The sequence below is a fragment of the Aquarana catesbeiana genome, linkage group LG13 (genome assembly GCF_042186555.1).
Source record: "Aquarana catesbeiana isolate 2022-GZ linkage group LG13, ASM4218655v1, whole genome shotgun sequence".
Classification (NCBI taxonomy): Eukaryota; Metazoa; Chordata; class Amphibia; order Anura; family Ranidae; genus Aquarana; species Aquarana catesbeiana.
Genome location: NC_133336.1, coordinates 171,342,667 through 171,365,845, shown reverse-complemented (window position 1 = coordinate 171,365,845; position 23,179 = coordinate 171,342,667). Strand labels below are relative to the sequence as shown.

At 44.8% G+C, this 23,179-nt stretch overlaps 1 protein-coding gene across 2 annotated transcripts in view; it reads right to left on the bottom strand.

Moving 5' to 3' along the window:
* Positions 1–2,144: 2,144 nt before the first annotated feature.
* LOC141117367 (receptor-interacting serine/threonine-protein kinase 3-like) overlaps positions 2,145–23,179 on the bottom strand; it is an 84,679-nt gene continuing 63,644 nt past the window's right edge. For both annotated transcript variants that reach the window (XM_073610202.1, XM_073610200.1), the window contains 4 exons: positions 17,401–17,455; positions 13,450–13,496; positions 9,749–9,803; positions 2,145–4,136 (listed from right to left, as the gene is read on the bottom strand). In XM_073610202.1, the coding sequence (XP_073466303.1) occupies positions 3,856–4,136; positions 9,749–9,803; positions 13,450–13,496; positions 17,401–17,455 (438 nt within the window). In that variant the 3' untranslated portion in view covers positions 2,145–3,855. The remainder of the gene's footprint in view (positions 4,137–9,748; positions 9,804–13,449; positions 13,497–17,400; positions 17,456–23,179) is intronic.

Sequence of the window (23,179 nt, the reverse complement as noted above, 5' to 3'; positions counted from 1 at the left end):
GTGTGTGTTTAGTGGTGGCCATCTGTGTGTTGTTCTGTTCTTAGACAACGTTGTCTATTTTATTTTCTTAGTGGTGGTCTTTGGTTCACTTAATGTCATATTTTTTGATTTTGTGTTTGGTGTATATGTGGAATTTTTCAATTTCTATAATAAATTATTCATATTTTTGCTAATTTGCTGGTTCCTTGTTGACAAATTGTTTTTCCCTGGGTGGTACTGGTACCCATCCCGTCCCTCCCCCTTGGGTTCCCCTCTTTTTGTGATATGCCCCCAATTCAGAGGAACACACCCGGTCACCTTCATTAGACCCTATGGGTGTTTTGCAATTAGCTCCATCTACATACAGATGTTACTAGGATACTTCCCTCATCTGTTATTTTCAATACTGAATTAAGCAAAGTCTTTCGGATCATAGATTCTCCCTCCCTTTTTTTGTTCCTGGGGTGTGTTGGTGAGCTCGCTTCTTCCTTGGGTTCATTCCCTCACCTCCTGGGACAGACTTGCCTCGCAGATCCTGACTTGCAACACTGCTTATTTAGAACAATTTATACGTAATTATTCCAGGGCGATACACATCTTGTTTCCCCTTGCCCCTACCTTCTTTCTTACTATCTGGGCAAAACATTAGATCCTATTTGGTACTTTTTAAAATTTTTTTCAGATACGCAATGCGTTTGATCCTGATGAGTGGTAACTGGCCAGGAAACGCGTCGAGCCTATCAATGTCATCATATTCACAACTCATAGCTTGACCTCAACTGTGATTCATTTGTATCCTATAACCCATTTGTATCCATTACTCAATAAGCATTTGGCTTTTTATACTAGTTACTTCCATGGGATACTATGGGATTTCAGATGCCATCACCTTGTATATAGATAAAAATACTCATGTTCAACCATGCATCACATGTTTATGAGGTATGCTTTGTTTATGTGCCAATTAAACAGTTTTACAATTTCTCCTACCACGTGTCTTGTGCCTCACTCAAAATCCCCCAAAAAAACTTTCTTATGGGCTGAATGTCATGCAACATAATAAAAACTGGCCGTCATTCGGCCCATGTGTATGGGACCCGGTTTGACAGCAGCCGGCCAAACTGTCAGACGAGCATGCAGGAAAACTAGCAGTTGACCGGCTCCCGATTAGCGCTTTCAGCCAACGCCAGTTCTGGCGTGGTGGTGGGGGGGCAGTCTCCTGGTCAGAACACAACAGCTCAGCGGGGGGAGGTCACTGTACTAACATCATATTGTTAGTACAGCGGCTGCGTCAGGAGCTGTCAGGTTAATAATAGTGTGTACCAGGCATTACGTTTTAGCACACAGACAAGTAAAAAGTATATATAAAGTTGTTTTCTTCACTGGTTATTTCTTTTGTGATTTTAATGATTCTCTGTCATTTCAATAACAGAAACAGTCTCGTATCATGAAAAGATGTATTTATTTAACCGCTGGGCGGCTCTCGTTCTGGTGGACGTTATATGACGGCCCTCAAGAACGACCGCTCTTGCGCGCCCATGACACACCGCTACACCAGTCTCGGTAAAGAGCCTCTGACAGAGGCTCTTTACCATGTGATCAGCCTTGTCCAATCACGGCTGATCACGATGTAAACAGGAAGAGCCGTTGATCGGCTTTTCCTCCATCACGTCTGACAGACACGAGTAGAGGAGAGCCGATCGGCTGCTCTCCTGACAGGGGGGGGGTCTGTGCTGATTGTTTATCAGTGCAGCCCCCCTCGGGTGCCCACCCAGGACCACCAGGATGCTACCAGGACCACCAGGGATGCCACCACACTGGACTACCAGGTATGCCACCCTAGACCACCAGGGAAATGAAAAAAATGCCCAGGCAGCTGCCAATCAGTGCCCATCCCCAATGCCTACCAGTGCCAGTAGCGATGCCTATCAATGCCATCTATCAGTGCCGCATATCAGTGCCCAGCAGTGCCGCCTATCAGTGCCCAGCAGTGCCACCCATGAGTGCCCATCAGTGCTGCCTATCAATGCCCATCAGTGCTGCATATTAGTGCCACCCATCAGTGCTGCCTACCAGTGCCCATCATCAGTGCCACCTCATTGGTGCCGCCTTATCAGTGCCCGTTAGTGCCGCCTTATCAGTACCCATCAGTGAAGGAGAAAATGTACTTATTTACAAAATTTTATAACAGAAACAAAATAAAAAAATAAAAAAATGCAGAGGTGATCAAATACCACCAAAAGAAAGCTCTATTTGTGGGAACAAAATGATAACAATTCTGTTAGGGTACAGTGTAGCATGACCGCACAATTGTCATTTAAACAGCGACAGCGCTGAAAGCTGAAAATTGGCTTGGGCAGAAAAGGAGTGTAAGTACACTGTATTGAAGTAGTTAAAAATCTTTATAAAAAGATACAGCAGTAATCATAATGTATCAGCTTGCAGAAAGTAAATATATAGTAGTAAAAAGTTTAGAAAAAAAGGTAAACTTGGTATGCATCTTTTTCAGTTGCTAAATAAGTAGCTAAGGTACATACATATATTGAAGAAGACATATCCTTAGGATGTACTGTAGGTACAAGCACTCATTCCATGCACAAGTCCACCACAGTTAAAGTAGAACTATGGTCTCTCATTAAAACAATCTGTACTCCAGCACTCAATTAAAAGTACATTTGCATCTCTTTGGCAGAAGTGGCCAGCTATGCCAAGGTTTTAGCACCCCCCAGCTGCCGTCACAGCTGGAGGAGGTAGTTCACATGTTGTGCCTGCTTGCACTGTAGTGGGATAATGTTTTTGGGAGGGAATGGGGAATAAGGGTAGCGGTGGGGGTGACGGAAGTGAAGTGGCTAGCAGCACATAATAAGGGGTTTTAAATAATAGTAATAGGCTTACCCAATTTGAATTGAGCAGGGTGTGGTAGGGTCTGGCAAGGTGGGACAGGGTGGGGTCAACGGTGGTCTAGACAGAGAGGGGGAGTTGACTGAGGGTCAGTTGGAGTCGGGCAGACGAAAAGAAACTTTTGCCTCCCTCCCCTAAGGTTAAAATTTGTCGTCTCACCCCTCTCTTTTTTGGTGGCCTTCCCTATTGAAGCTTGGAAAGGGGTGGTGTACGTTAGTTGCGATAGTATTTTGTGATGGGATCTGATGGAGTCATAGTAGTGGGCAGGGGTCTCAGGGTTTTGAAGGTGGGCATGGCCAAAATTGTCTGTGGAGACTGAAGGGAGGGGCCCATCTTTGGTATGGGTACCTTCCCGAATAAGTGACGTCAGTAAGGCGATATGGGTATTGGGGCTGTATCAGGTGGTAATGTAGTAACTAATTGTCCCCAAGTCTGTGTATTTGCATATGGGGACCATGGAATGGAACTGGTGCTTGATACAGCTGATTCGGTAGACCATGCTTGCCTCCAAATACCTGCACTAAGTGTACATTAGTGGGGCGAAGTTTTATCTTCATGGAATGTGATAAAAGATGTATTGTTAATGGTGTTTTTTGTTAATAGAAGACTGCTATGGCCGTTTAAATCAATTCTACAGTGGTCGTGTCTTATTCATATAAGGTGGGAAGTCAAGTGTGGTCACGACAGCTGGTACCTCAGCAATACACCAGTCATGTTGCTGCAACCCTCCTACTGTGAGCTCTGCAGTGCCTGGGAAGGGGGGGTGTGTGAGACATAAATTAGCGAAGATTTGGCTCAGTTAGGGAGGGTAAAATAATTTTTTGTTCACTTTACCAGACTTGTGCATCATATTGCATGGATTTGGGGTTTGTTTGGGCTGTCATACAGAAGCCTTTAATTGTACTTAAAGTTTACTCTCAAGAAGTCTTGCCAGTTCCTTGTAACCATATAGGCTACATGTTCTCGTATAATGCATCAATGCCGGTGAAAAGGGCCCACGTTAGCAGGAACTGCCAGTGCTCTCATCAACGAAGGGTGGTGACGGTTCATGAGCTGCAGTAATGTCCTGCAGCTTTCGTTTCCCTGCTTCATAATCATTCTTAGTGTCTCTCTGATTTGCTCCTGCACCACGCCGGAGCTTCGTACATGGGCCACTTGCTCGTCTGTAAAAATACTTTGTGAAACAAGCTCATCCAAAATATAGTTCCATTCAGGTTTTGCTTTAATGATTGCAGCAAAATGTATTCTAAGAAACCCTGGAAAAAATAGATAAGAATGTGTTATGGTTGGACGTTCATAAAACTCATGATACATATTTAGTTTTTTAAGGCAGAAATATTGGCAGCTAAAATCAATACCTGATTGTGATACGTTTTATCTGCCAAAAATGATGTGCTTTTCTTCCTGGCACTGTGAGCCACAATGACACCAATATTTAAAGCTTCAACTTTACAGCTTCCTGTATCATCTGTCTGCTCATTTGACAATACATATATACAATACGATATTTACAATACATATATTTTCTTCTTATTAGAAGGCTTTGATCCTAGGTGAACGGCTTCCCCTGAGGAAGCCCAGTTTCAGGGTAAAACATGTTGGGATTCACACAAATGCCACTCTGAACATGAGGAATGTACCATATGAGTATGTGTTTTTATGAGGATATAATACCTTTAATTGATGTTTGAAAATAAAAATTTGAATACTTTTAATAGAGTCTATTGGATTCATTTTTAAACCACAGCTAAAAAAATCCCATAAACCTGCAACCATATCATTGGACAATACAAGACTCATTACAAAAGTGGCTTAGTGGTTAGCATTCCTGCCTTGCAGTCCTCAAGTTCAAATCCCACCAGGACACTACCTTCCTGGAGTTTGCATGTTCTCTCTGTACTTGTGGGGGTGCCCTCTGCCACTCCAATGACACGGTGGTAGGTTAATTCACTCCTGTCCAAATTGGCCCTAGTATATGTATCTATGTGATATAGGGATCTTAGAGCGTAAGCTTCTTGACGGCAGGGACTGATGTGAATGCACAGTGTGTAAAGTGCTGGGTAAATTGTCGGCACTATGCCTGTAATAAATAAAACTGCAGAATGAAATAATGGCATTGCCTATTTGGCTATGCAGTGTGGCAGAGGTGTGTGAATTACAGAACGGGCTGAGTAGAATTACTAATACTGTAAGTGCTGCAACTGTAGCTGACTATAGATCTGCTTTAAAAAAATCTAGTTTGGAATATCGTGATGAGGAGTTAGAACCTAAGTCAGGTTTTTATTTCTGTCTGTGTCCCCGCTAGGGAGCGTCAGCCTCGTGGTGTCAGGCTCGGTTCACACTACTGGAACTTGAAAGTCGTGCGACTTCCAGTGGGACTCTGCAATGTGACTTCATGCGACTTTCATGTTATGCAACTTTGGCTTTGGCTTAGGGTTGCACCGATACCACTTCATTAAGAATGAGTACAAGTACCGATACGTTTTTTCAAGTACTCGCCGATACCAATTACCAATACTTTTTTTTTTATGTCAAGTGACAGTGGCACTAATATGCACTGATGACATGTGGACTGTGTCAGAAGTTTTTTACTTTATTTATTTTTTTTACAATTGTATTATTTTAATAATTTTTACAATTTTTTACATTTTTTAAAAATGCTTTCTTTTTTTGAGTTAGTGTGTGTGTGTGTGTGGGGGGGGGGTGCGGTGTCAGTGTTTTTTTTTTTTTTATTTATTTTACAATTTAACCTTCTAAATATTTATTTATTACAATTCTTTATTTTATTATTTTTCAGTTTTTTATCAGCCCCGTTGGGGGGCTTTGGTGAGCTATCTCCCTTTTGAGACAGGGAAAGGGACTGAGGACACAGATTCCCCAGTCCCTTTCTCTGCAGCCTCAGTTGTACTGGAGAGGAATGGACAGGAGACAGAAGCTCCTCTCCATTCATAAACTGAAGCATCGTAGACACAGTTTACAATACTGAGTTATGAATGGACAGTCAGTGATCACTGACTCTGTTCATTCGGAAAAGGAAGGAGCCAGTAAATGACAGATTTACTGGCTCCTTCCTCTGCTCTCCATCTTCACAGATCTAGGACAATGGGGGCAGAGGAGCACAGAGGGGGATCGGAGCGTAGCAAGGGGGGGGACCGGAGCGGAGCAAGGGGAGGACCGGAGCGGAGCAAGGGGGGGACCGGAGCACGGAGGGGGACCAGAGTGGAGCACGGAGGGGGACAGGAACGGAGCACGGAGGGGGTCCAGAGTGGAGCACAGAGGGGGTCCAGAGTGGAGCACGGAGGGGGACAGGAGCTGAGCACGGAGGGGGTCCAGAGTGGAGCACGGAGAGGGTCCAGAACAGAGCACAGAGGGGGACAGGAGCGGAGAACAGAGGGGGTCCAGAGCGGAGCACGGAGGGGGACCAGAGCGGAGCACGGAGGGGGACAGGAGCAGAGCACGGAGGGGGACAGGAGCAGAGCACGGAGGGGGACAGGAGCGTAGCACGGAGGGGGACAGGAGCGTAGCACGGAGGGGGACAGGAGCGTAGCACGGAGGGGGTCCTGAGCGGAGCACGGAGGGGGTCCTGAGCGGAGCACGGAGGGGGACAGGAGCGGAGCACGGAGGGGGACAGGAGCGGAGCACAGAGGGGGTCTAGAGCGGAGCACAGAGGGGGTCTAGAGCGGAGCACAGAGGGGGTCTAGAGCGGAGCACGGAGGGGGACAGGAGCGGAGCACGGAGGGGAACAGGAGCGGAGCACGGAGGGGAACAGGAGCGGAGCACGGAGGGGAACAGGAGCGGAGCACGGAGGGGAACAGGAGTGGAGCACGAAGGGGGACAGGAGCGGAGCACAGAGGGGGTCTAGAGCGGAGCACAGAGGGGGTCTAGAGCGGAGCACGGAGGGGGACAGGAGCGGAGCACGGAGGGGGACAGGAGTGGAGCACGGAGGGGGACAGGAGCGGAGCACAGAGGGGGTCTAGAGCGGAGCACAGAGGGGGTCTAGAGCGGAGCACAGAGGGGGTCTAGAGCGGAGCACGGAGGGGGACAGGAGCGGAGCACGGAGGGGAACAGGAGCGGAGCACGGAGGGGAACAGGAGCGGAGCACGGAGGGGAACAGGAGTGGAGCACGAAGGGGGACAGGAGTGGAGCACGGAGGGGGACAGGAGAGGAGCACGGGGGGGACAGAAGCGGAGCACGGAGGGGGACAGGAGCGGAGCACACAGTGGCTGACAGGAGCACTGAGGGGGACAGGAGCATGGAGGGGGACATGAGCACGGAGGGGGACAGGAGCATGGAGAGGGACAGGAGCACAGAGGGGGGCAGGAGGAGCCTGGAGGAGCACGGAGGAGGATATGGGGACAGTAAGGGGTGATCGGAGCGTGGGGGTGGGGGGTGGGGTTTACAAGCACCGATCCCCCTGTATAGATTTCAATAAAGCTGCAGGAGGGAGAGGAGGAGAAGCGGCTGTCAGTTGCATTATTGAAATCTATACAGGGAGATCAGTGCTTGTAACTGCCCCCACCAATTACCCTTGACTGCCCAGGTATCAGATCAAGCATCGGAGCATTTGCCGAGTACAGGTACTCGGGCAAATGCTCGGTATCGGTGCAACCCTACTTTGTTTAAAAACCCTCTGAAGTTGGATAGTGTTGCATAAAAGTCGCATAGATTACAACAATGCTTGTGATTTTAACATTGCAGTCTATGGCACTACTGAAGTTACACCAAAGACACAAAAAGAAGTTCCTGCACTACTTTTCTAAGTCGCTGTGACTTGAGTCGCATTGATTAAGATGGCACCCATTAAAATGAATATGTTTTGACTTATCATGTGACTTTATGTGACTTTATGTGTCTCAAGTCGCATGATACGTTGCATCAGTGTGAATCCGGGCTCAGGGAGACAGAAAGTGAAATCAAATCCAAAATGTTAACGTCACAGAACAGGAAGTGAGGGGAAATGTTCTTATGAGGAACCCCGTTTGGGTGGCAATTGGCTATAAGAGAAATTCCCCTCACTTTTGAGATATTTCCTCTCGCTTCCTGTTGCATCTTTGGAACAGGATATCAATCCAAATCCCCCAGTGGCATACAGACAGCAATAGATAAACTGACAGGGCTTTTAAACCATTCCTATTTTATTCAAAAGGAAAAGATAATCCCCATCTAAGGCCAGCTATACAAGGGTTGCAGGAAAGAAATTTATATGATTCCCCCATCAACACAGACGGTGCTGACAGGGGAATCGGGTAAACTGTCCCCGCCGGAAGAAGACAGTGATTATCGTTAGCAGCCACTTGTGATAATTGGTAGTAAATCCAGCAGGCTGGTTGTACCCAAGTTGATCAATCGATCAATTCGGTACATTCAGCCTGCCCACTAACGGCTCCTACTGAACCGGCCAAGATTTGAACCTTATATGGCTGGCCTAAGAGCAGATCCCACCAGGGGAATGGTATTTCTCTTGGCTAAAACGACTCTTCTGCTTTCTGGATCTGGTTTGAATATGACTTTGGGATCAAGTCCCATCCACCTATCATCCCCTCTCAAGTGAAAGTTACCCTGTGGCTAAGGGTCTTCCCAAAATCTAGGGTGGGTAGGGCATAGTTCAAAGCTGGGAAAGTTAAGCCCTTAGGCTTCTTTCAGATGGTTTGATTGTCTTTTGGAGGGCGGTTGATAGGGAGCTGGGAGGCAATATGTCACCTCTTCAATACCTGTTTTAACCCTTATAGTAGAACTATAGGCAAAACTTTTTATTTCATTTTGCATAGAACAAGGAAGAGTTATAACCCCTGTCAGATCATCCTATTGTGGAGATTTACCTTCACTTCCTGTCCCATAGCCAAACAGGAAGTGAGAGGAAATCCCTCCAAATAAAAGGGAATCCCTTGGGGACCCCCAAGTCAACAGAACTAGTGTCCCCATTGGAAGATTTCCTCTATTACTTTTCTGGGGACAACCCAATATTTGGGATTTTCTTTTACTTTCACTTTCAATGCTAATGGTAAACAGGACAAGTAGAGAGAGTGACGGGGAACAGACAGCAATAAAAACGGACAAGCATTCTAATCCCTCTGCCATCTATCCAAAAAAAAAAAAAGCTTTGCCTTTAGTTGTGCTTCAAAAGGTTCAATCACCGTGTCACAATTGCCTGCATTGCAGTCGGTTACAGGGCAGTTGCAGCACCCATTTTACTGCTCCTTGGCCACCTATGTGAACTCCTTAGTAAGTCCTTAGTAATTAGGTGGTCTAGTTTTAGAGGAGACTTTTTTGGCTAATAAAATAGTAGCACCTCGTGGTGTATGTGTTAAAGCGGAGTTCCACACAAAAATGGAACTTCCGCTTTTCGGAACACTCCCCCCCTCCGGTGTCACATTTGGCACCTTTCAGGGGGGAGGGGGGTGCAGATACCTGTCTAAGACAGGTATTTGCACCCACTTCCGGCATAGACTCCCATGGGAGTCTATGCCTCTTTCCGTCCCGACCGCGCTGTCTGCTGGGAACATACAGCTCCCAGGAGAGAGCGGGGACCACTGGGGACGCGCAGCGCGACTCGCGCATGCGCAGTAGGGAACCGGGAAGTGAAGCCGCAACGCTTCACTTCCTGATTCCCTCACCTAGGATGGCGGCGGCAGCTGCCGAGAACCGAGCGGGTTCTCGGCGTCCCCTGCCGACATCGCTGGACCCTGGGACAGGTAAGTGGCAATGTATTAAAAGTCAGCAGCTGCAGTATTTGTAGCTGCTGGCTTTTAATATTTTTTTTTTTTGGCGGTGTGGGTGAACCCCCGCTTTAAATAAAACTTTTAAATTAGTGAAGCGGCTGACAGCTTTACTTTAAGAACCAGATAAAAAATAAATAAAAGAAACTTACTTTCAGCATCCTCAAAGACAATTGTTTCAACTGTAACACCATCCATAGTTGTGTCCTACGGAGAATAAAAAGATTTAGATAAATCTGTCAAAATTTGGTCAATGAAAAAGAGTCAGGCACAAACATATTCTGGGGTTTCACTGTATAAGGCTCTGTTTCCACTAGTGTGCCTTGTTGTGTGTCTTTGGACACATAAAGTCGCATGACAAGTCACAGCCCATTGATTTCAATGGCACCAGTTCCAATCTATACAAATTAACCTTGCAGCGACTTTGAAAAGGTCCCTGCACTACTTTGATGTGACTTTTGATACAACTTTGTCTCAGCGAGTGTAAAGTCAGATCAAAATTGCATCAAACTGGAACTCCAAAGTCGCACTTTAAATCGCGCGACTTTGGAGGCACACTAGTGGAAATGTAGCCTTATTCCCTCCCTTGCCAACATGTGCGGTATCTTCCTGACAAGCATTGGAACTGAAGAAGTAGCTTGGTGATATATGGATTGTCTCCAACATTACAGAACAAGTTCTATTGTTCTTTTTTTATTGATTTTTTTGGATATTGTAGTTTCTAATGAAATATTTACATATTGAGTGTTTTACATTTATTGTTAGATTTTTTTTTTTTGTGATAAATTTATAATTTTTTTGAAGTTGGGTTTAACCAATCTGTTAACAAAGTTTCCAACAACTAGATGGCACTATGAGCTTTACCTATCATGGGTTTATATTGGCGGTGTCACGTAAGGAAAAGATGTCTTAATTACCGGTAATACTCAACACCAGCGCTATTCTTTTTAGGCTAGTCATTTTTCATTTTAGCCATCTCAGTGTGATTAGATTGACTGCTTTTCTTTTCTATTGATAGGCAGTCTTTATCAGTAAATTGTTGAAACACTCCACTTCTTCCGGGTGGAATGCAGATGCGTAATTTCTTGTCTGACACTGGTGGTTTTAACTTCCGGTTTCCGTTGTTAATTGTTTCTAAATCAATTTCTAGCTTGTAGTATATATATGGCGACTCTCGTATACATGACCATGCCCCTGATGATGTCTGTTTGTGATGAAACTCGGTGGGAGGAGTGAGGTCATGTGACATTTTCAAGCTCAGCAGTTGGCCATCTTACTGGTTGGAAACATTGATCGCGTCTATTGGATTTACATGCGCTTAATTACTATGATGTTTGTGAGTATTTCTGGCTTGTCAGTAATAATTACTTGTCAGTAATACAGTGCAATTATGTTTTTTATGCCTATTTCCATGATGATCTGATGCGATGATAGCTTGTCCAAGGAGGATCCTACTGGTGTTCACACAATTTATCTCTCCATGTGTATGGTGATATCGAAGTGGATCATTTTTAAGCGCTGTTGACAGCTTTTGACTAAGTGGTCCATTCGTTGGGGTAAGAGTCAGTGTGAATTTTTCCCTCTTGGTGACGGATCCTTCCCAGTTCTTCTTTGTGTGGACTTGCACCCTTTGGACTGTTTTTATATGGAAATGCTTCATCTTTCTAGTATTGGGACTTTAAACTAGTGTTCAACGCTGCACTTGTGATTTATGTCACCATGATGATAACGTTGTCTTCCTTCCTTTAGTACAACATATAAGGAAGTATATCTACAGTACTTCTATCAAATAGCCTTGGATGCATTTCTATGTTTGTTCATGGTAACATTCTCAAAAGCTGAGCCTTTTATAGGACAGCTATCAAAAAACATGACTTTTGTTAAACTTCATATGGGTATACTACCAGCAAGTTTGCACCTAAACAATACAGGTGAACAGAAGTGTGACAGAGTCAGGCTAACATGATCAGAAGACCACTGAGAATCGTCTTGGAGATATTGCAGATGGACTGGACCACAAGACTAAGATGGTATGGTAAGCAGATCCTATCCTTGTGCTTTGGACCAGTAGCTTGTTTGTGCTGAAGACCGTGCTGGACTGACTGGATCAGTCACTGGTCGTGGGTGGGTTATTGTGTGGCTAAGTAAGATGTCCCTCCATTGTTGTGCCCAATGGTGGATACTGGCAGTGAACCCTCTTAGGGCTTGGGCTGCTGCCTTTCTGGTATGGCCTTAAGGGCGTTTCCACATGTAGACTAGGAATAATAGGAAAGGAGGTGTGCCCGATGTTTAAAAGAATGCAAATTCAATGGTAAATTAGGAGGTGTTTATTAAGAATAGCGACAAGTATATCAAGCTAATGCGTTTCAAGAGAAAAGGGCTCTCCCTTCTTCATAGCTGTTGCTGCACGCTATTAAATGGGAATAATTCCCATGCAGGTTGCCCCTGGAACCTCAGTCACTTTGTCAATTTTACCTCCGAAACCTTGCAAATATATAACTGTGTGGGAATCATTCCCATTTAATAGCGTGCAGCAACAGCTCTGAAGAAGGGAGAGCCCCTTTCTCACGAAACACGTTGGCTTTATATACTTGTCACTATTCTTAATAAACGCCTCTTTACTTACCATCGAGCTTGCATTCTTTTGCACATCAGGCACGCCTCCTTTCCTATTATTCCAAGTCTACTCGTGCTTTGGACAAGAATTTCTTTTACCATACATTTTTTTGCAAACAAGCAAATATCTGAGGAAATAAATGACATTATAAATGAAAATGGTGAAAACATGTGGGACCCATGGGCCCAATGTATCCAGAACTGAGTACATTCTCCAACTTGAATAGATCTAGCGCCAGGTGAGGACATCCAGACCTAATTCTCTTTATGTTTCCTTTCCCTTCTTTGGTTCTTTTTTTCTTTGCCTTTATTTTCTCACTATTTGTTTCTTCTTGATCATTGCCTTGCTTGATAAAGAGGCTTGAGTGGCCTTGAAATGCTTAGCTCTGCCCTCGGACATCCCAATGACATCACTTCTCCACCATCTTGTTGGTTTCCACTTCCTCATCTAAGCTGTCATTCAGCCTGATGTCCGTACTTTCCAGGCTGCAAGTTGTAGGAAGAGGCTTCCCATCCCAGATGCATGAGCTGACCACTTACGGATTACATACAAAAAGTGCCAGTTCTTCTTTCCATGAGAGTTTCTAATTTACTAGTGTTTCTTAGTAAATTTAATGTTGCACTTATTTTGGTACCCCCTGGTATGTTCTCTTGGTCCTGCAGGTGTATCCATCTACCCTGGTCTGAGGTTCCCTGTTGTCGTGAGATTGTCCACCAGAAACCCTTACTATGTGATGAGCCTGATTTTATATGAGTTGCCATTTATCCTTTCAATACAATAAATCTGTTAATATACTACACTCAGATTGCACACTGCTGCTTTTATCTAATGTGTATATTCATGTATGACTGACTGAAACCATTACTTGTGTTTCATAATATGTTGCATAACTTTTTTGAAATAGGCTTTCCTTGATTAATTGGCTACTACGGTGTCGTCTGATGCCTTATGGAAACTGAGCATTTCATATGTAGATTGTTATTATTCATTTGTCTATATTGAACTCCCTGCTAATGTCTCTTGCTGTTTATGCAAAACGTTTGTATCTTGTATATACTTTGACATTTTGAATAAAAAACATATTGAAACTAAAAAAAAAAACCCTTTAAAAATATTACTGTCAACATTTCAGGCAAATGAAGTTTAATAAAAACCATGTTCATTATGAAATCATTTAATAGATAGGTACTGTTATAAATACTGTTGGAATACCCAGCCTACTGCTGTTGGACTTACCCTTCTGGAGTTGTTGATAAACTGTTCTATCCTGGAAGCCTTGATGTCTAAAACAGAACAAAAAAGTTACAATACGTTTTCCATTAACATGTAAAATAACTAAGACATAAACCTGCAGTTCAGTAGTTTCATTGCAACATAGTGTAAGCAGGGACAGGCCAAATTTTGATCCATCTATGGCCATTTCTGTTCCAAAGAAGTCAATCTAATCATCAACTTCTCTAGAACTGGCTTGTTGGAAAATGTTCCTTTGATCAGCACGGCAGCCAATTGGCTATTCTAACAGTGGAGGAGTCCCTGCTATCAGAATACAGTAACACAGTTGGAAGAATTCCTTTATCCACCTCGCTTGTGTGGATGGTGGAATCCATTCAGTTTTTTTTTAAAACAGCCATCTGACTCATCTAAAAAAATGATTCATGTATGGCCTGCCTAAATTCAGCTTTACTGCCCTAAAACTATGATGTGGTATGTGCTTTGAGGTATAGCTTTTACCTAGAAAAGAGGTTTCTTAAAGGTGGAATGCCCTTAAAAGACATTTCTGGCTTAAAGAACTTGGAGAAAAAGTCAGTCTGGAATTTATTGGTCAATCATTATTGTGCCACTGAAATAATGGGAACAATATAGTCACTTATACACTGAATGACTTTGGTAAGATCATGCAACAACTGCTTCTATCGATGCAAGCAGGGCAAACATCCCTGGTAATAATTTTAGAGGAATAGTTGTCAAGGTGTATTTTTTAGCCAATCACTGTTGATTCCCCAAGATGAAGCCAATATCTTTGGTGTCTACTCCTTCTCTACTCTGTGTAATCTTGTGTTTATTGACTAGCTTAATGCAAAATTAAACTACAACAAATTTACTCAACGGCTACTGAGAATGTAATTATGCAAATATTGACTTCAGGTCAGAAAGTCAAGCTCTGTAATGCCCTATTCCATCTCCAGTGTTTTGCTATTGAACCGTGAAGTCCTCATCACACCAAATTATTGATATTGAGGTGCAGGAGGAGGAAGTGGGCAAAAGCCCAGGAATTTGACCATGTGACCTCAGCTGTAGAGGTTCAGGAAAATGATGTTCTGACAGTGAGCCGATAAGTGATTAGACTTGAACTTTCACCCTTCCCTTCACCTTAGCTTATGACCAAATGTCTGTGCATTTGGATGCATAGCTGGTTGACATGGGGGAACCACAGCAGCATTTTCTGAGAGCCAGGTAAACACGTTTTTGTTTTACAGATAACAGGGCTTTTATACTGCTTAATGGTGTAAATATGGCAGAATAGAGGTGGTAATATTGCTACAGACCTGCACTGTGACTTAAGTGTATGCAAACCACGATTTTTTTTTTTAATAGAGTATGGAAATGGCTTTTTCTGTGTCTATCCCAATTCTGATATTTCGCTTCACTTTTTGTCTCAGAGACACAAAAGGAAGAGATATACCCTTCAAAGCCAGCCGTAGACAGCTCAAACTATGATCGATTCCTGCTGAATCAAGTAAAATGTGAACTGTGGATGACTGGCCCTGTTGGCACCACCTGGCTTGACAAAAGTCACTTTGTAAATCGACTGAGCTCGGTGAAAAATCCAGCCAAACAGATGCAGTCACTGTTCATGTATTCATGCAGCTGAGAAAAATGCCGCGGCTGAGTAAATACAGTAGGCGGCTTAAAGATTCCTCCATCCATCCTGTTTAGCGTGGATTGGAGAATCTACACATGCATAGCCATGCTAGCCTTAGGCATTCACTGGAACAGGTTTAATCATCTCTTGTTCCTGTGACATTTATGACATTTTGGATTTCTTAGCACTTTACTAGAGAGTTTGGTATCCGGGACCAATAGTGAGGATGGATCTCCCAAGAAAGAGCATATTGTATGAATGACAGGCCACTCAGTGCCCAATCTGTGTTCAAAGGCAAATAAAATGTTCAACATCTATCTATTCTTTCTTCAAATTTCAAGGAGGCCAGCTTAAAATAAAGCTGGCTAATCTAAGTACTGTAGCTGTTGGAGTGCCTTTTCAGCCCCTAAAACCCAGGGTAACACTAATATGCAACTTCTGAATTTGACATAGAAAATCTATTTCAGTCCACCCTTTGTCCACTCATGCCTCACTATTGGTATCTCGGAGTAATAAGTGGCCACACTGACTAATAGTAAAGCACTTATGGGCTTTCAGCACCCGCTGCTGGTTTAATTGGTTTACTAGTGTGCCAGGTTTTCTTTAAATTGACACTGACAGCAAAAAACTATCAGGGTGTTCATATCAATAACATGTATGAAATTAGACTGATGCTGCCCTTGATATAGCAACTGTAACAGTTTATATTAACAATGCTGTAGTTCTCTTCCAAAAGTAGTCTTTCTGTACCAGACAGCCAACATGGTTCTCTCCCCCAATGGGTTGTAGACCACTACCTGTAAAACCACTGGCACCCTTCAATGACAGCATGGAGCATATGTGTTGTGTAAAAAAAATTTAAATTAAAGCAACATACTACTGTTTAGGCCCCTTTCACAGGGACTGGACCGATCGGGTCCGCATGTCAGTTTTGGATTGGACCATCCATTGCCCTCCATGGAGTGACGGGTGTCAACGGACCTGTGTCCGTTTATACCCTACCGCCCATAGAGGACAGCTGGCTGTGTCTGCTCTGCATAAGGGGAGTGGACATAGACAAGCCATCTGCCTGCTTAGCAGGGATCAACGAACAGATTTCCTGCTCAGCAGATGGACTCCCAACGGAGTCTGCCACATGTGAAAAGGGGGACCCCCAAAATGCCCTATTTTTTAGATTGTAATAAAATAAAGGTGAATCTGGACCTCTTAGCAGAGTGGTGCTTTCATTTAATTTTTTTGTTACATTACACTGCAAGCCAAGCAGACTGTGGAGATCCTCCAGGGGTAGAAGCTACATGCCCAGGAACCAGATATTTTACACCAACATCAATACCTTTAGATAACACCAGCAATATAACACAAGCACTATCTTTTCACTTTCCTCAACTAGAGGATGTGTGTCGGAGAGTGCCTGCAAACTCACAACAATGCACAGTTATGCCCTGTACACGCAATCACACATTCCGACAACAAAATCCATGTTTTTTTTCTCGACGGATTTTGGCTCAAACTTGTCTTGCATACACATGGTCACACAAAGTTGGTCGGAAATTCCGAACATCAAGAACGCGGTGACGTACAACACGTACGACGAGCCGAGAAAAATAAAGTTCAATAGCCAGTGCGGCTCTTCAGCTTGATTCCAAGCATGCGTGGAACTTTGTGCGTCGGAATTGTGTACACATGTTCGGAATTTCCAACAACGGATTTTGTTGTCGGAAATTTTGAGAACCAGATCTCAAATTTTGTGTGACGGAAATTCCTATGGAAAATGTGTGATGGGGCCTACACACGGTCGGAATTTCCGACAACAAAGGTCCCATCGCACATTTTTCATAGGAAAATCTGACCGTGTGTACGGGGCATTAGAGTTTTCTTTGCCAAACATCAGAAACGTGTCACTGGAAGTCTAATGGTGCATGTATGTACAGTACCTCTCCAGAACATTATGGGTTACCAGCAGTGTAACAAAGTCCGAGTAATCTAAGAAGCATTGAGATGGAGTAGTTTTGGAAACAATACTGTCATTCATGCAGCCTCTGTGCTATCACTATAAAGCCCTGGAGGATTTACTTGCAGTGGCCAACCAACCTGATGACATCAAGACATGGGATGGGGACAATAGGAGCTGTCTGCTACATGAAGCCTCTAATACTCTTAGAAGTTTGGATTGTGCCAAACTTCTGAACTCAATCTAGAAATAACCCAGGGCTTGGGCTGATTTTTACCATAAAGAAGTGCTCATTGTTCATTTTTTTGCTGTCACAAAATGATTATACCTAGTAACGCTAAAATTGCTCAGAGACGCTGTTACACTTACTGACCTGCAGGCATTGGATTCTGTTTGGGACTGTCCATTTCAAAATCCTTGTTGGAAACCTGAATAAGAGAGAGACAGAATAAACTTCAGCACGAAAATAAAAACAGAGGAAAACTCTATATATATATATTTATATTTACAATGCCTCTCTGTAAATTTCTTTCAGCCAATGAGCTGTTATTTGGGGAATTCTATACCCCAAGCCTGTGATCCTACAAGGCACAGTTTCATAGTTACATCAATCAAAGTTTTTATTGCCATGTGTGCTTCCATTGTAGGGGAGGATTTGGCTGAGGAGCAGGGGGTTGCCATAGGTCAACGGGCCAATACATGTTCTGCTGGTACACCGAGATGATATGCTCTACCATTCAGACCTCAGTCAGCTGTGAGTGACAGCTGTTGGGCTCCCTGTACTTATCTGTCCCTATCTGCTCCTTGGTCAGGCTTGCAATCCCAGGATTGAGCAATGGGTTTCAACATTTCTGGCTCTGAAGTTTTATGCAACTGAATGCAGACCCGGGCTGTACAACATCTTGGTGATAGGGTATAGCTAGTTGGAGAAATAATGGTAGTTGAATCCTTAATAATACTTGCTTTACCAAAAATAAAAAAATAAAATAAAAAAGCTGGTACTGTAAAAATGAAAAGGGCTACAAAATATGATCATAAACAGCAATCATTACCCACTTTACCTAGCTGCTTTGTTGATGTCAACGTTTTCAAAGTACTTTAAGTGACAGCACCATGATCTCCTGATTCAAGCAAGGTCCTATGATGCACCCTTAATGCATTAAATGAGGCCCACCATGACTCACAAAAGGGAAGAAAGAGAGGCTGGTGTCAGGGGAAGCACACCTTCATGACCATTCAATGCTACAAGGGGCAGCAGTCTGTGAGGATAGGTAGAGCAGGGATGCTATGCCTCAGCAATTACAAAAGAACAGTAGGAATTAGTACTTACATTCAAACTAAAATTTTAGAATATATGAACCTACTCTATGGAAAAATATGCATAGTTTGTGAGATCCACTTGGTTCTAAAAGTTCACGCTCTGAATGGGCACCAACAGTGACATCTTACTTCAAAGATGACATACTGATGTGCGTAACTGGGGAAAAATGTGCCTTAGACTTCCAGGGGGAATTGGGGCAGAGCCAACAAGCAAAATGTGTTAATAGTAGTGTGCGCATGTAGCATGCAATATTCAAATTTAGGAATAGTGTGCAATGGCAAATTGAACGATTTAACAGTGGCACATGTAGCCCCCCTTGTCCTAAGCAGCGGCTACTAGCCTAAATTTAGTTTTTGGCTGTGCAGTAGTCAGCCCAGACTAATTGTGTAGAGCTTTGCCTGGTCTTCCCTAAACTTAGTAGGGTTGTGATTTCGCAATGTCACCGGTAGGGATGAGCCGAACACCCCCCCCCGGTTCGGTTCGCACCAGAACCTGCGAACGGACCGAAAAATTCGCATGAACGTTAGAACCCCATTGACGTCTATGGGACTCGAACGTTTGAAATCAAAAGTGCTCATTTTAAAGGCTAATTTGCATGGTATTTTCCTAAAAAGGGTTTGGGGACCTGGGTCCTGCCCCATGGGACATATATCAATGCAAAAAAAACTTTTAAAAACGGATGTTTTTCGGTAGCAGTGATTTTAATGATGCTTAAAGTAAAAAAAAAAAAAGTGAAATATTCCTTTAAATATCGTACCTGGGGGGTGCCTATAGTATGTCTGTAAAGTGGCGCATGTTTCCTGTGCTTAGAACAGTCCCTGCACAAAATGTCATTTTTAAAGGAAAAAAAGTCATTTAAAACTGCTTGCGGCTTTAATGTAATGTCGGGTCCTGGCAATATGGATGAAAATCAGTGAGACAAACGGCATGGGTACCCCCCAGTCCATTACCAGGCCTTTTGGGTCTTGTATGGATATTAAGGGGAACTTCGCACCCAAATTAAAAAAGGAAACAGCAGTATATAAGCTCTGTACTCTGAACAGCAGTATACAGGCAGTGCAAACAAGACAGGGACTGTAGGTTTGTTGTTAAGTAGAATCTGTTTGTAATTTTGAACTGGTACATTTTTAACGTGTTTAGCTCCAGCCAAAAAATCAATTTTAAGCTTTTTGGAAAACATAGGGAAGGGTTATCACCCCTGTGACATTTGTTTTGCTGTCTGTGCTCCTCTTCAGAAGATTTCACCTCACTTTTTGTCCCAATGACAAATGTTCTTTTGAAAATTTGGGGTTTTTTGTGAAACAAGGATTGGTGATAAAGCATCAGTGGAAAGGAGAAATGTTTTTCCCATATTAACTCTTACAGGAGAGAATTTCCCTTCCTAGGGGTAGATTTCATCTCACTTCCTGTTGTCTCCTTCCGTTTGCAAGTAGGAGTCGTTTGTAAGTTGGATGTTTGAAAGTAGGGGCCTGCCCTATATACTCAGCAGAAATTTGGGCCTTAGGTGTTGTTGTGGCCAAAACACTGTAAGCCCTCATAGGGCCCTGCTGTGAAATATTAGATCGAGAATTGTAATTACATGCCCCTGTTGAACAGGGGCAGAAAAATTGGGCCTTTGGTGGTGGTGCTGGTGCCACAACACTGTAAGTCCTCACTCGCTCTTGGTGAGCGCAGAAACGGTCCCTGCTGTGAAATATTAGATCAAGAATTGTAATTACATGCCCCTGTTGAACAGGGGCTGAAAAATTGGGCCTTAGGCACTGGTGCTGGTGCCACAACACTGCAACCCCTCACAGATACTCTAGTTGGAACGCAGGAACGAGCCCTGCTGCAAAGTATTGCATCAAACATTGTAATTACACACCCCTGTTAAACAGGGGCTGAAAAATTGGGCCTTAGGCACTAGTGCTGGTGCCACAACACTGCAACCCCTCACAGATACTCTAGTTGGAACGCAGGAACGAGCCCTGCTGAAAAGTATTGCATCAAACATTGTAATTACATGCCCCTGTTAAACAGGGGCTGAAAAATTGGGCCTTAGGCACTAGTGCTGGTGCCACAACACTGCAACCCCTCACAGATACTCTAGTTGGAACGCAGGAACAAGCCCTGCTGAAAAGTATTGCATCAAAAATTGTAATTACACGCCCCTGTTAAACAGGGGCTGAAAAATTGGGCCTTAGGCACTGGTGCTGGTGCCACAACACTGCAACCCCTCACAGATACTCTAGTTGGAACGCAGAAACGAGCTATGCTACAAAGTATTGCACCAAAAATTGTAATTACACGCCCCTGTTAAACAGGGGCTGAAAAATTGGGCCTTAGGCACTGGTGGCGGCGACCAGAACCAAAAATGTTCTTACAAGCTATCAGCGTGATCATTGAGGAGGAAGAGGATAATTATTCAGGATAGTCACTCAGTATCAGCATAGGAAGTCTTTGAAGGGATCTGAGATTTCAAAAAAAATTATTCGGTTACATCAGCATCAGGTGCTTGGTAGCTGGTGGTGATCCAAGACTGATTCATTTTTATGAAGGTCAGTCGATCGACCGAGTCGGTGGACAGACGCACCCTGTGATCGGCTTTGTAACCTCCAGCAGCACTGAATGTGCGTTCCGAAAGAACGCTGGATGCAGGACAGGCCAGTAGCTCAATTGCATACTGTGCAAGCTCTGACCAGTGATCCATTGTCAAGACCCAGTAACCCACCAGAGGATTTTCGGTGGGAAAGGTGTCCAAGTCAGATCTTGCCCCTAGGTATTCCTGCACCATGTAAAACAGACGCTGGCGATGGTTGCTGGAACCGATCATACCTTGGGGCTGCGGACTAAAACATTGTCTGAACACATCGGTCAGACGGCCACCTTCTCCACCACTCCTTTTTTGACTGACCGAAGCCTCAGCAACACGTTGTCCAGAAACAGGAGTTTGTAACCTCCCAGTCTCTGGGAACGCGTTGCACAGACCTTTCTGCAAGGCCTGCCGAAGATGTTTCATCCTCTGCTCCCTCTGCAACGGCAAGATAAGGTCCGCAACCTTACCCTTATAACGTGGATCAAGGAGGGTTGCCAGCCAGTATTGGTCCTTCTCCTTGATACCACGAATACGAGGATCCTTACGCAGGCTTTGCAGGATCAGGGAGGCCATGCAGCGTAGGTTTGCTGAGGCATTTGGTCCGGAGTCCTCTGGGTCACTAATGACGACATGGTCCGCAGCCACCTCCTCCCAGCCACGTACAAGTCCATGTGTTTCTTGGGACCGATCCCTTAAAGACTGCTGCTGATGCTGAGTGCCAGGCTCCACCTCCATACTGACACAATCCTCCTCCTCATCCTCTTCCTGTGTGATCGGCGGGCATGCAGGAACACTGTCTGGATAAAGGGGGCCTTGAGAGCTAAGGAAGTCCTCCTCTTCCTGCCTCTGTTGTGCCTCAAGTGCCCTGTCCATTATTCCACGCAGCGTGTGCTCCAACAGGTGGAAAAGGGGGACAGTGTCACTGATGCATGCTCTGTCACTGCTCACCATCCTCGTGGCCTCCTCAAATGGTGACAGGACAGTGCATGCATCCCTGATCATGGCCCACTGGCATGGGGAAAAAAAAAAACCAAGCTCCCCTGACCCTGTCCTGGTGCCATAGTCGCACAGGTACTCATTGATGGCCCTCTGCTGCGTGTGCAGCCGCTGCAGCATGGCCAACGTTGAGTTCCACCTGGTGGGCATGTCACAGATTAGGCGGTTCTTGGGCATGTCACAGATTAGGCGGTTCTTGGGCAGGTTAAACTCCTTTTGGAGGTCTGCCAGCCGAGCACTGGGATTATATGACCGGCGGAAATGCACACAGACTTTCCTAGCCTGCCTCAGGACATCCTGTAAGCCCGGGTACCTGCCCAAGAACCGCTGCACCACCAAGTTAAGGACGTGAGCCAAACAGGGCACATGGGTCATTTGTCCCTGTCGGAGGGCAGAGAGGAGGTTGGTGCCATTGTCGCAAACCACCATTCCTGCCTTAAGTTGGCGTGGCGCCAACCACCTCTGAACCTGCCCCTGCAGAGCTGACAGAACCTCTGCCCCAGTGCGGCTCCTGTCCCCCAAGCACACCAGCTAAAGCACCGCATGGCATCGTTTGGCCTGCATACTTGCGTAGCCCCTTGAACAGCTATGGAGCACCGCTGGTTCCGAGGACAAAGCACAGGAAGAGGCCATGGAGAGAGGTGTGTCACAATCATTAGTAGTGGCATTTTGGAGGCGTGGTGGCGGAACAACCTCCAACACTACTGCACCTTGTCCTGCATCCTTCCCAGCTGCCAGCAGAGTCACCCAATGTGCGGTGAAACTTAGGTAACGTCCCTGTCCATGAGTCAGCGGTAATATGCACCTTACCGCTGACCGCCCTGTCCAGCGAGGCCAAGACATTGCCTTCCACATGCCGGTAGAGAGCCAGAATCGCCTTCCGTGAGAAAAAGTGGCGTTTGGGTACCTGCCACTGAGGAACCGCACATTCCACAAACTCACGGAAGGGGGCAGAGTCTACCAACTGAAAAGGCAGCAGTTGAAGTGCTAGCAATTTTGCCAAGCTGGCATTCAACCGCTGGGCATGTGGATGGCTGGGAGCGAACTTCTTTCGTGGTGCAGCAGCTGGGGCAGGGAAATTTGACTGGTACAATCTGACATCGGTGTACCAAAAGCAGATTGCCCACAAGTACTTGGCTGTGACACACCTAATTCTACACCTTCATTCCTCTCAGTGCAGGTCTCAGAGAGGACTGAAGGTATAGTGGGGTTGGAGATGGTCCTCTTTGTTCTTTGGTGTGGGTCTTTTAGGTACGCTTG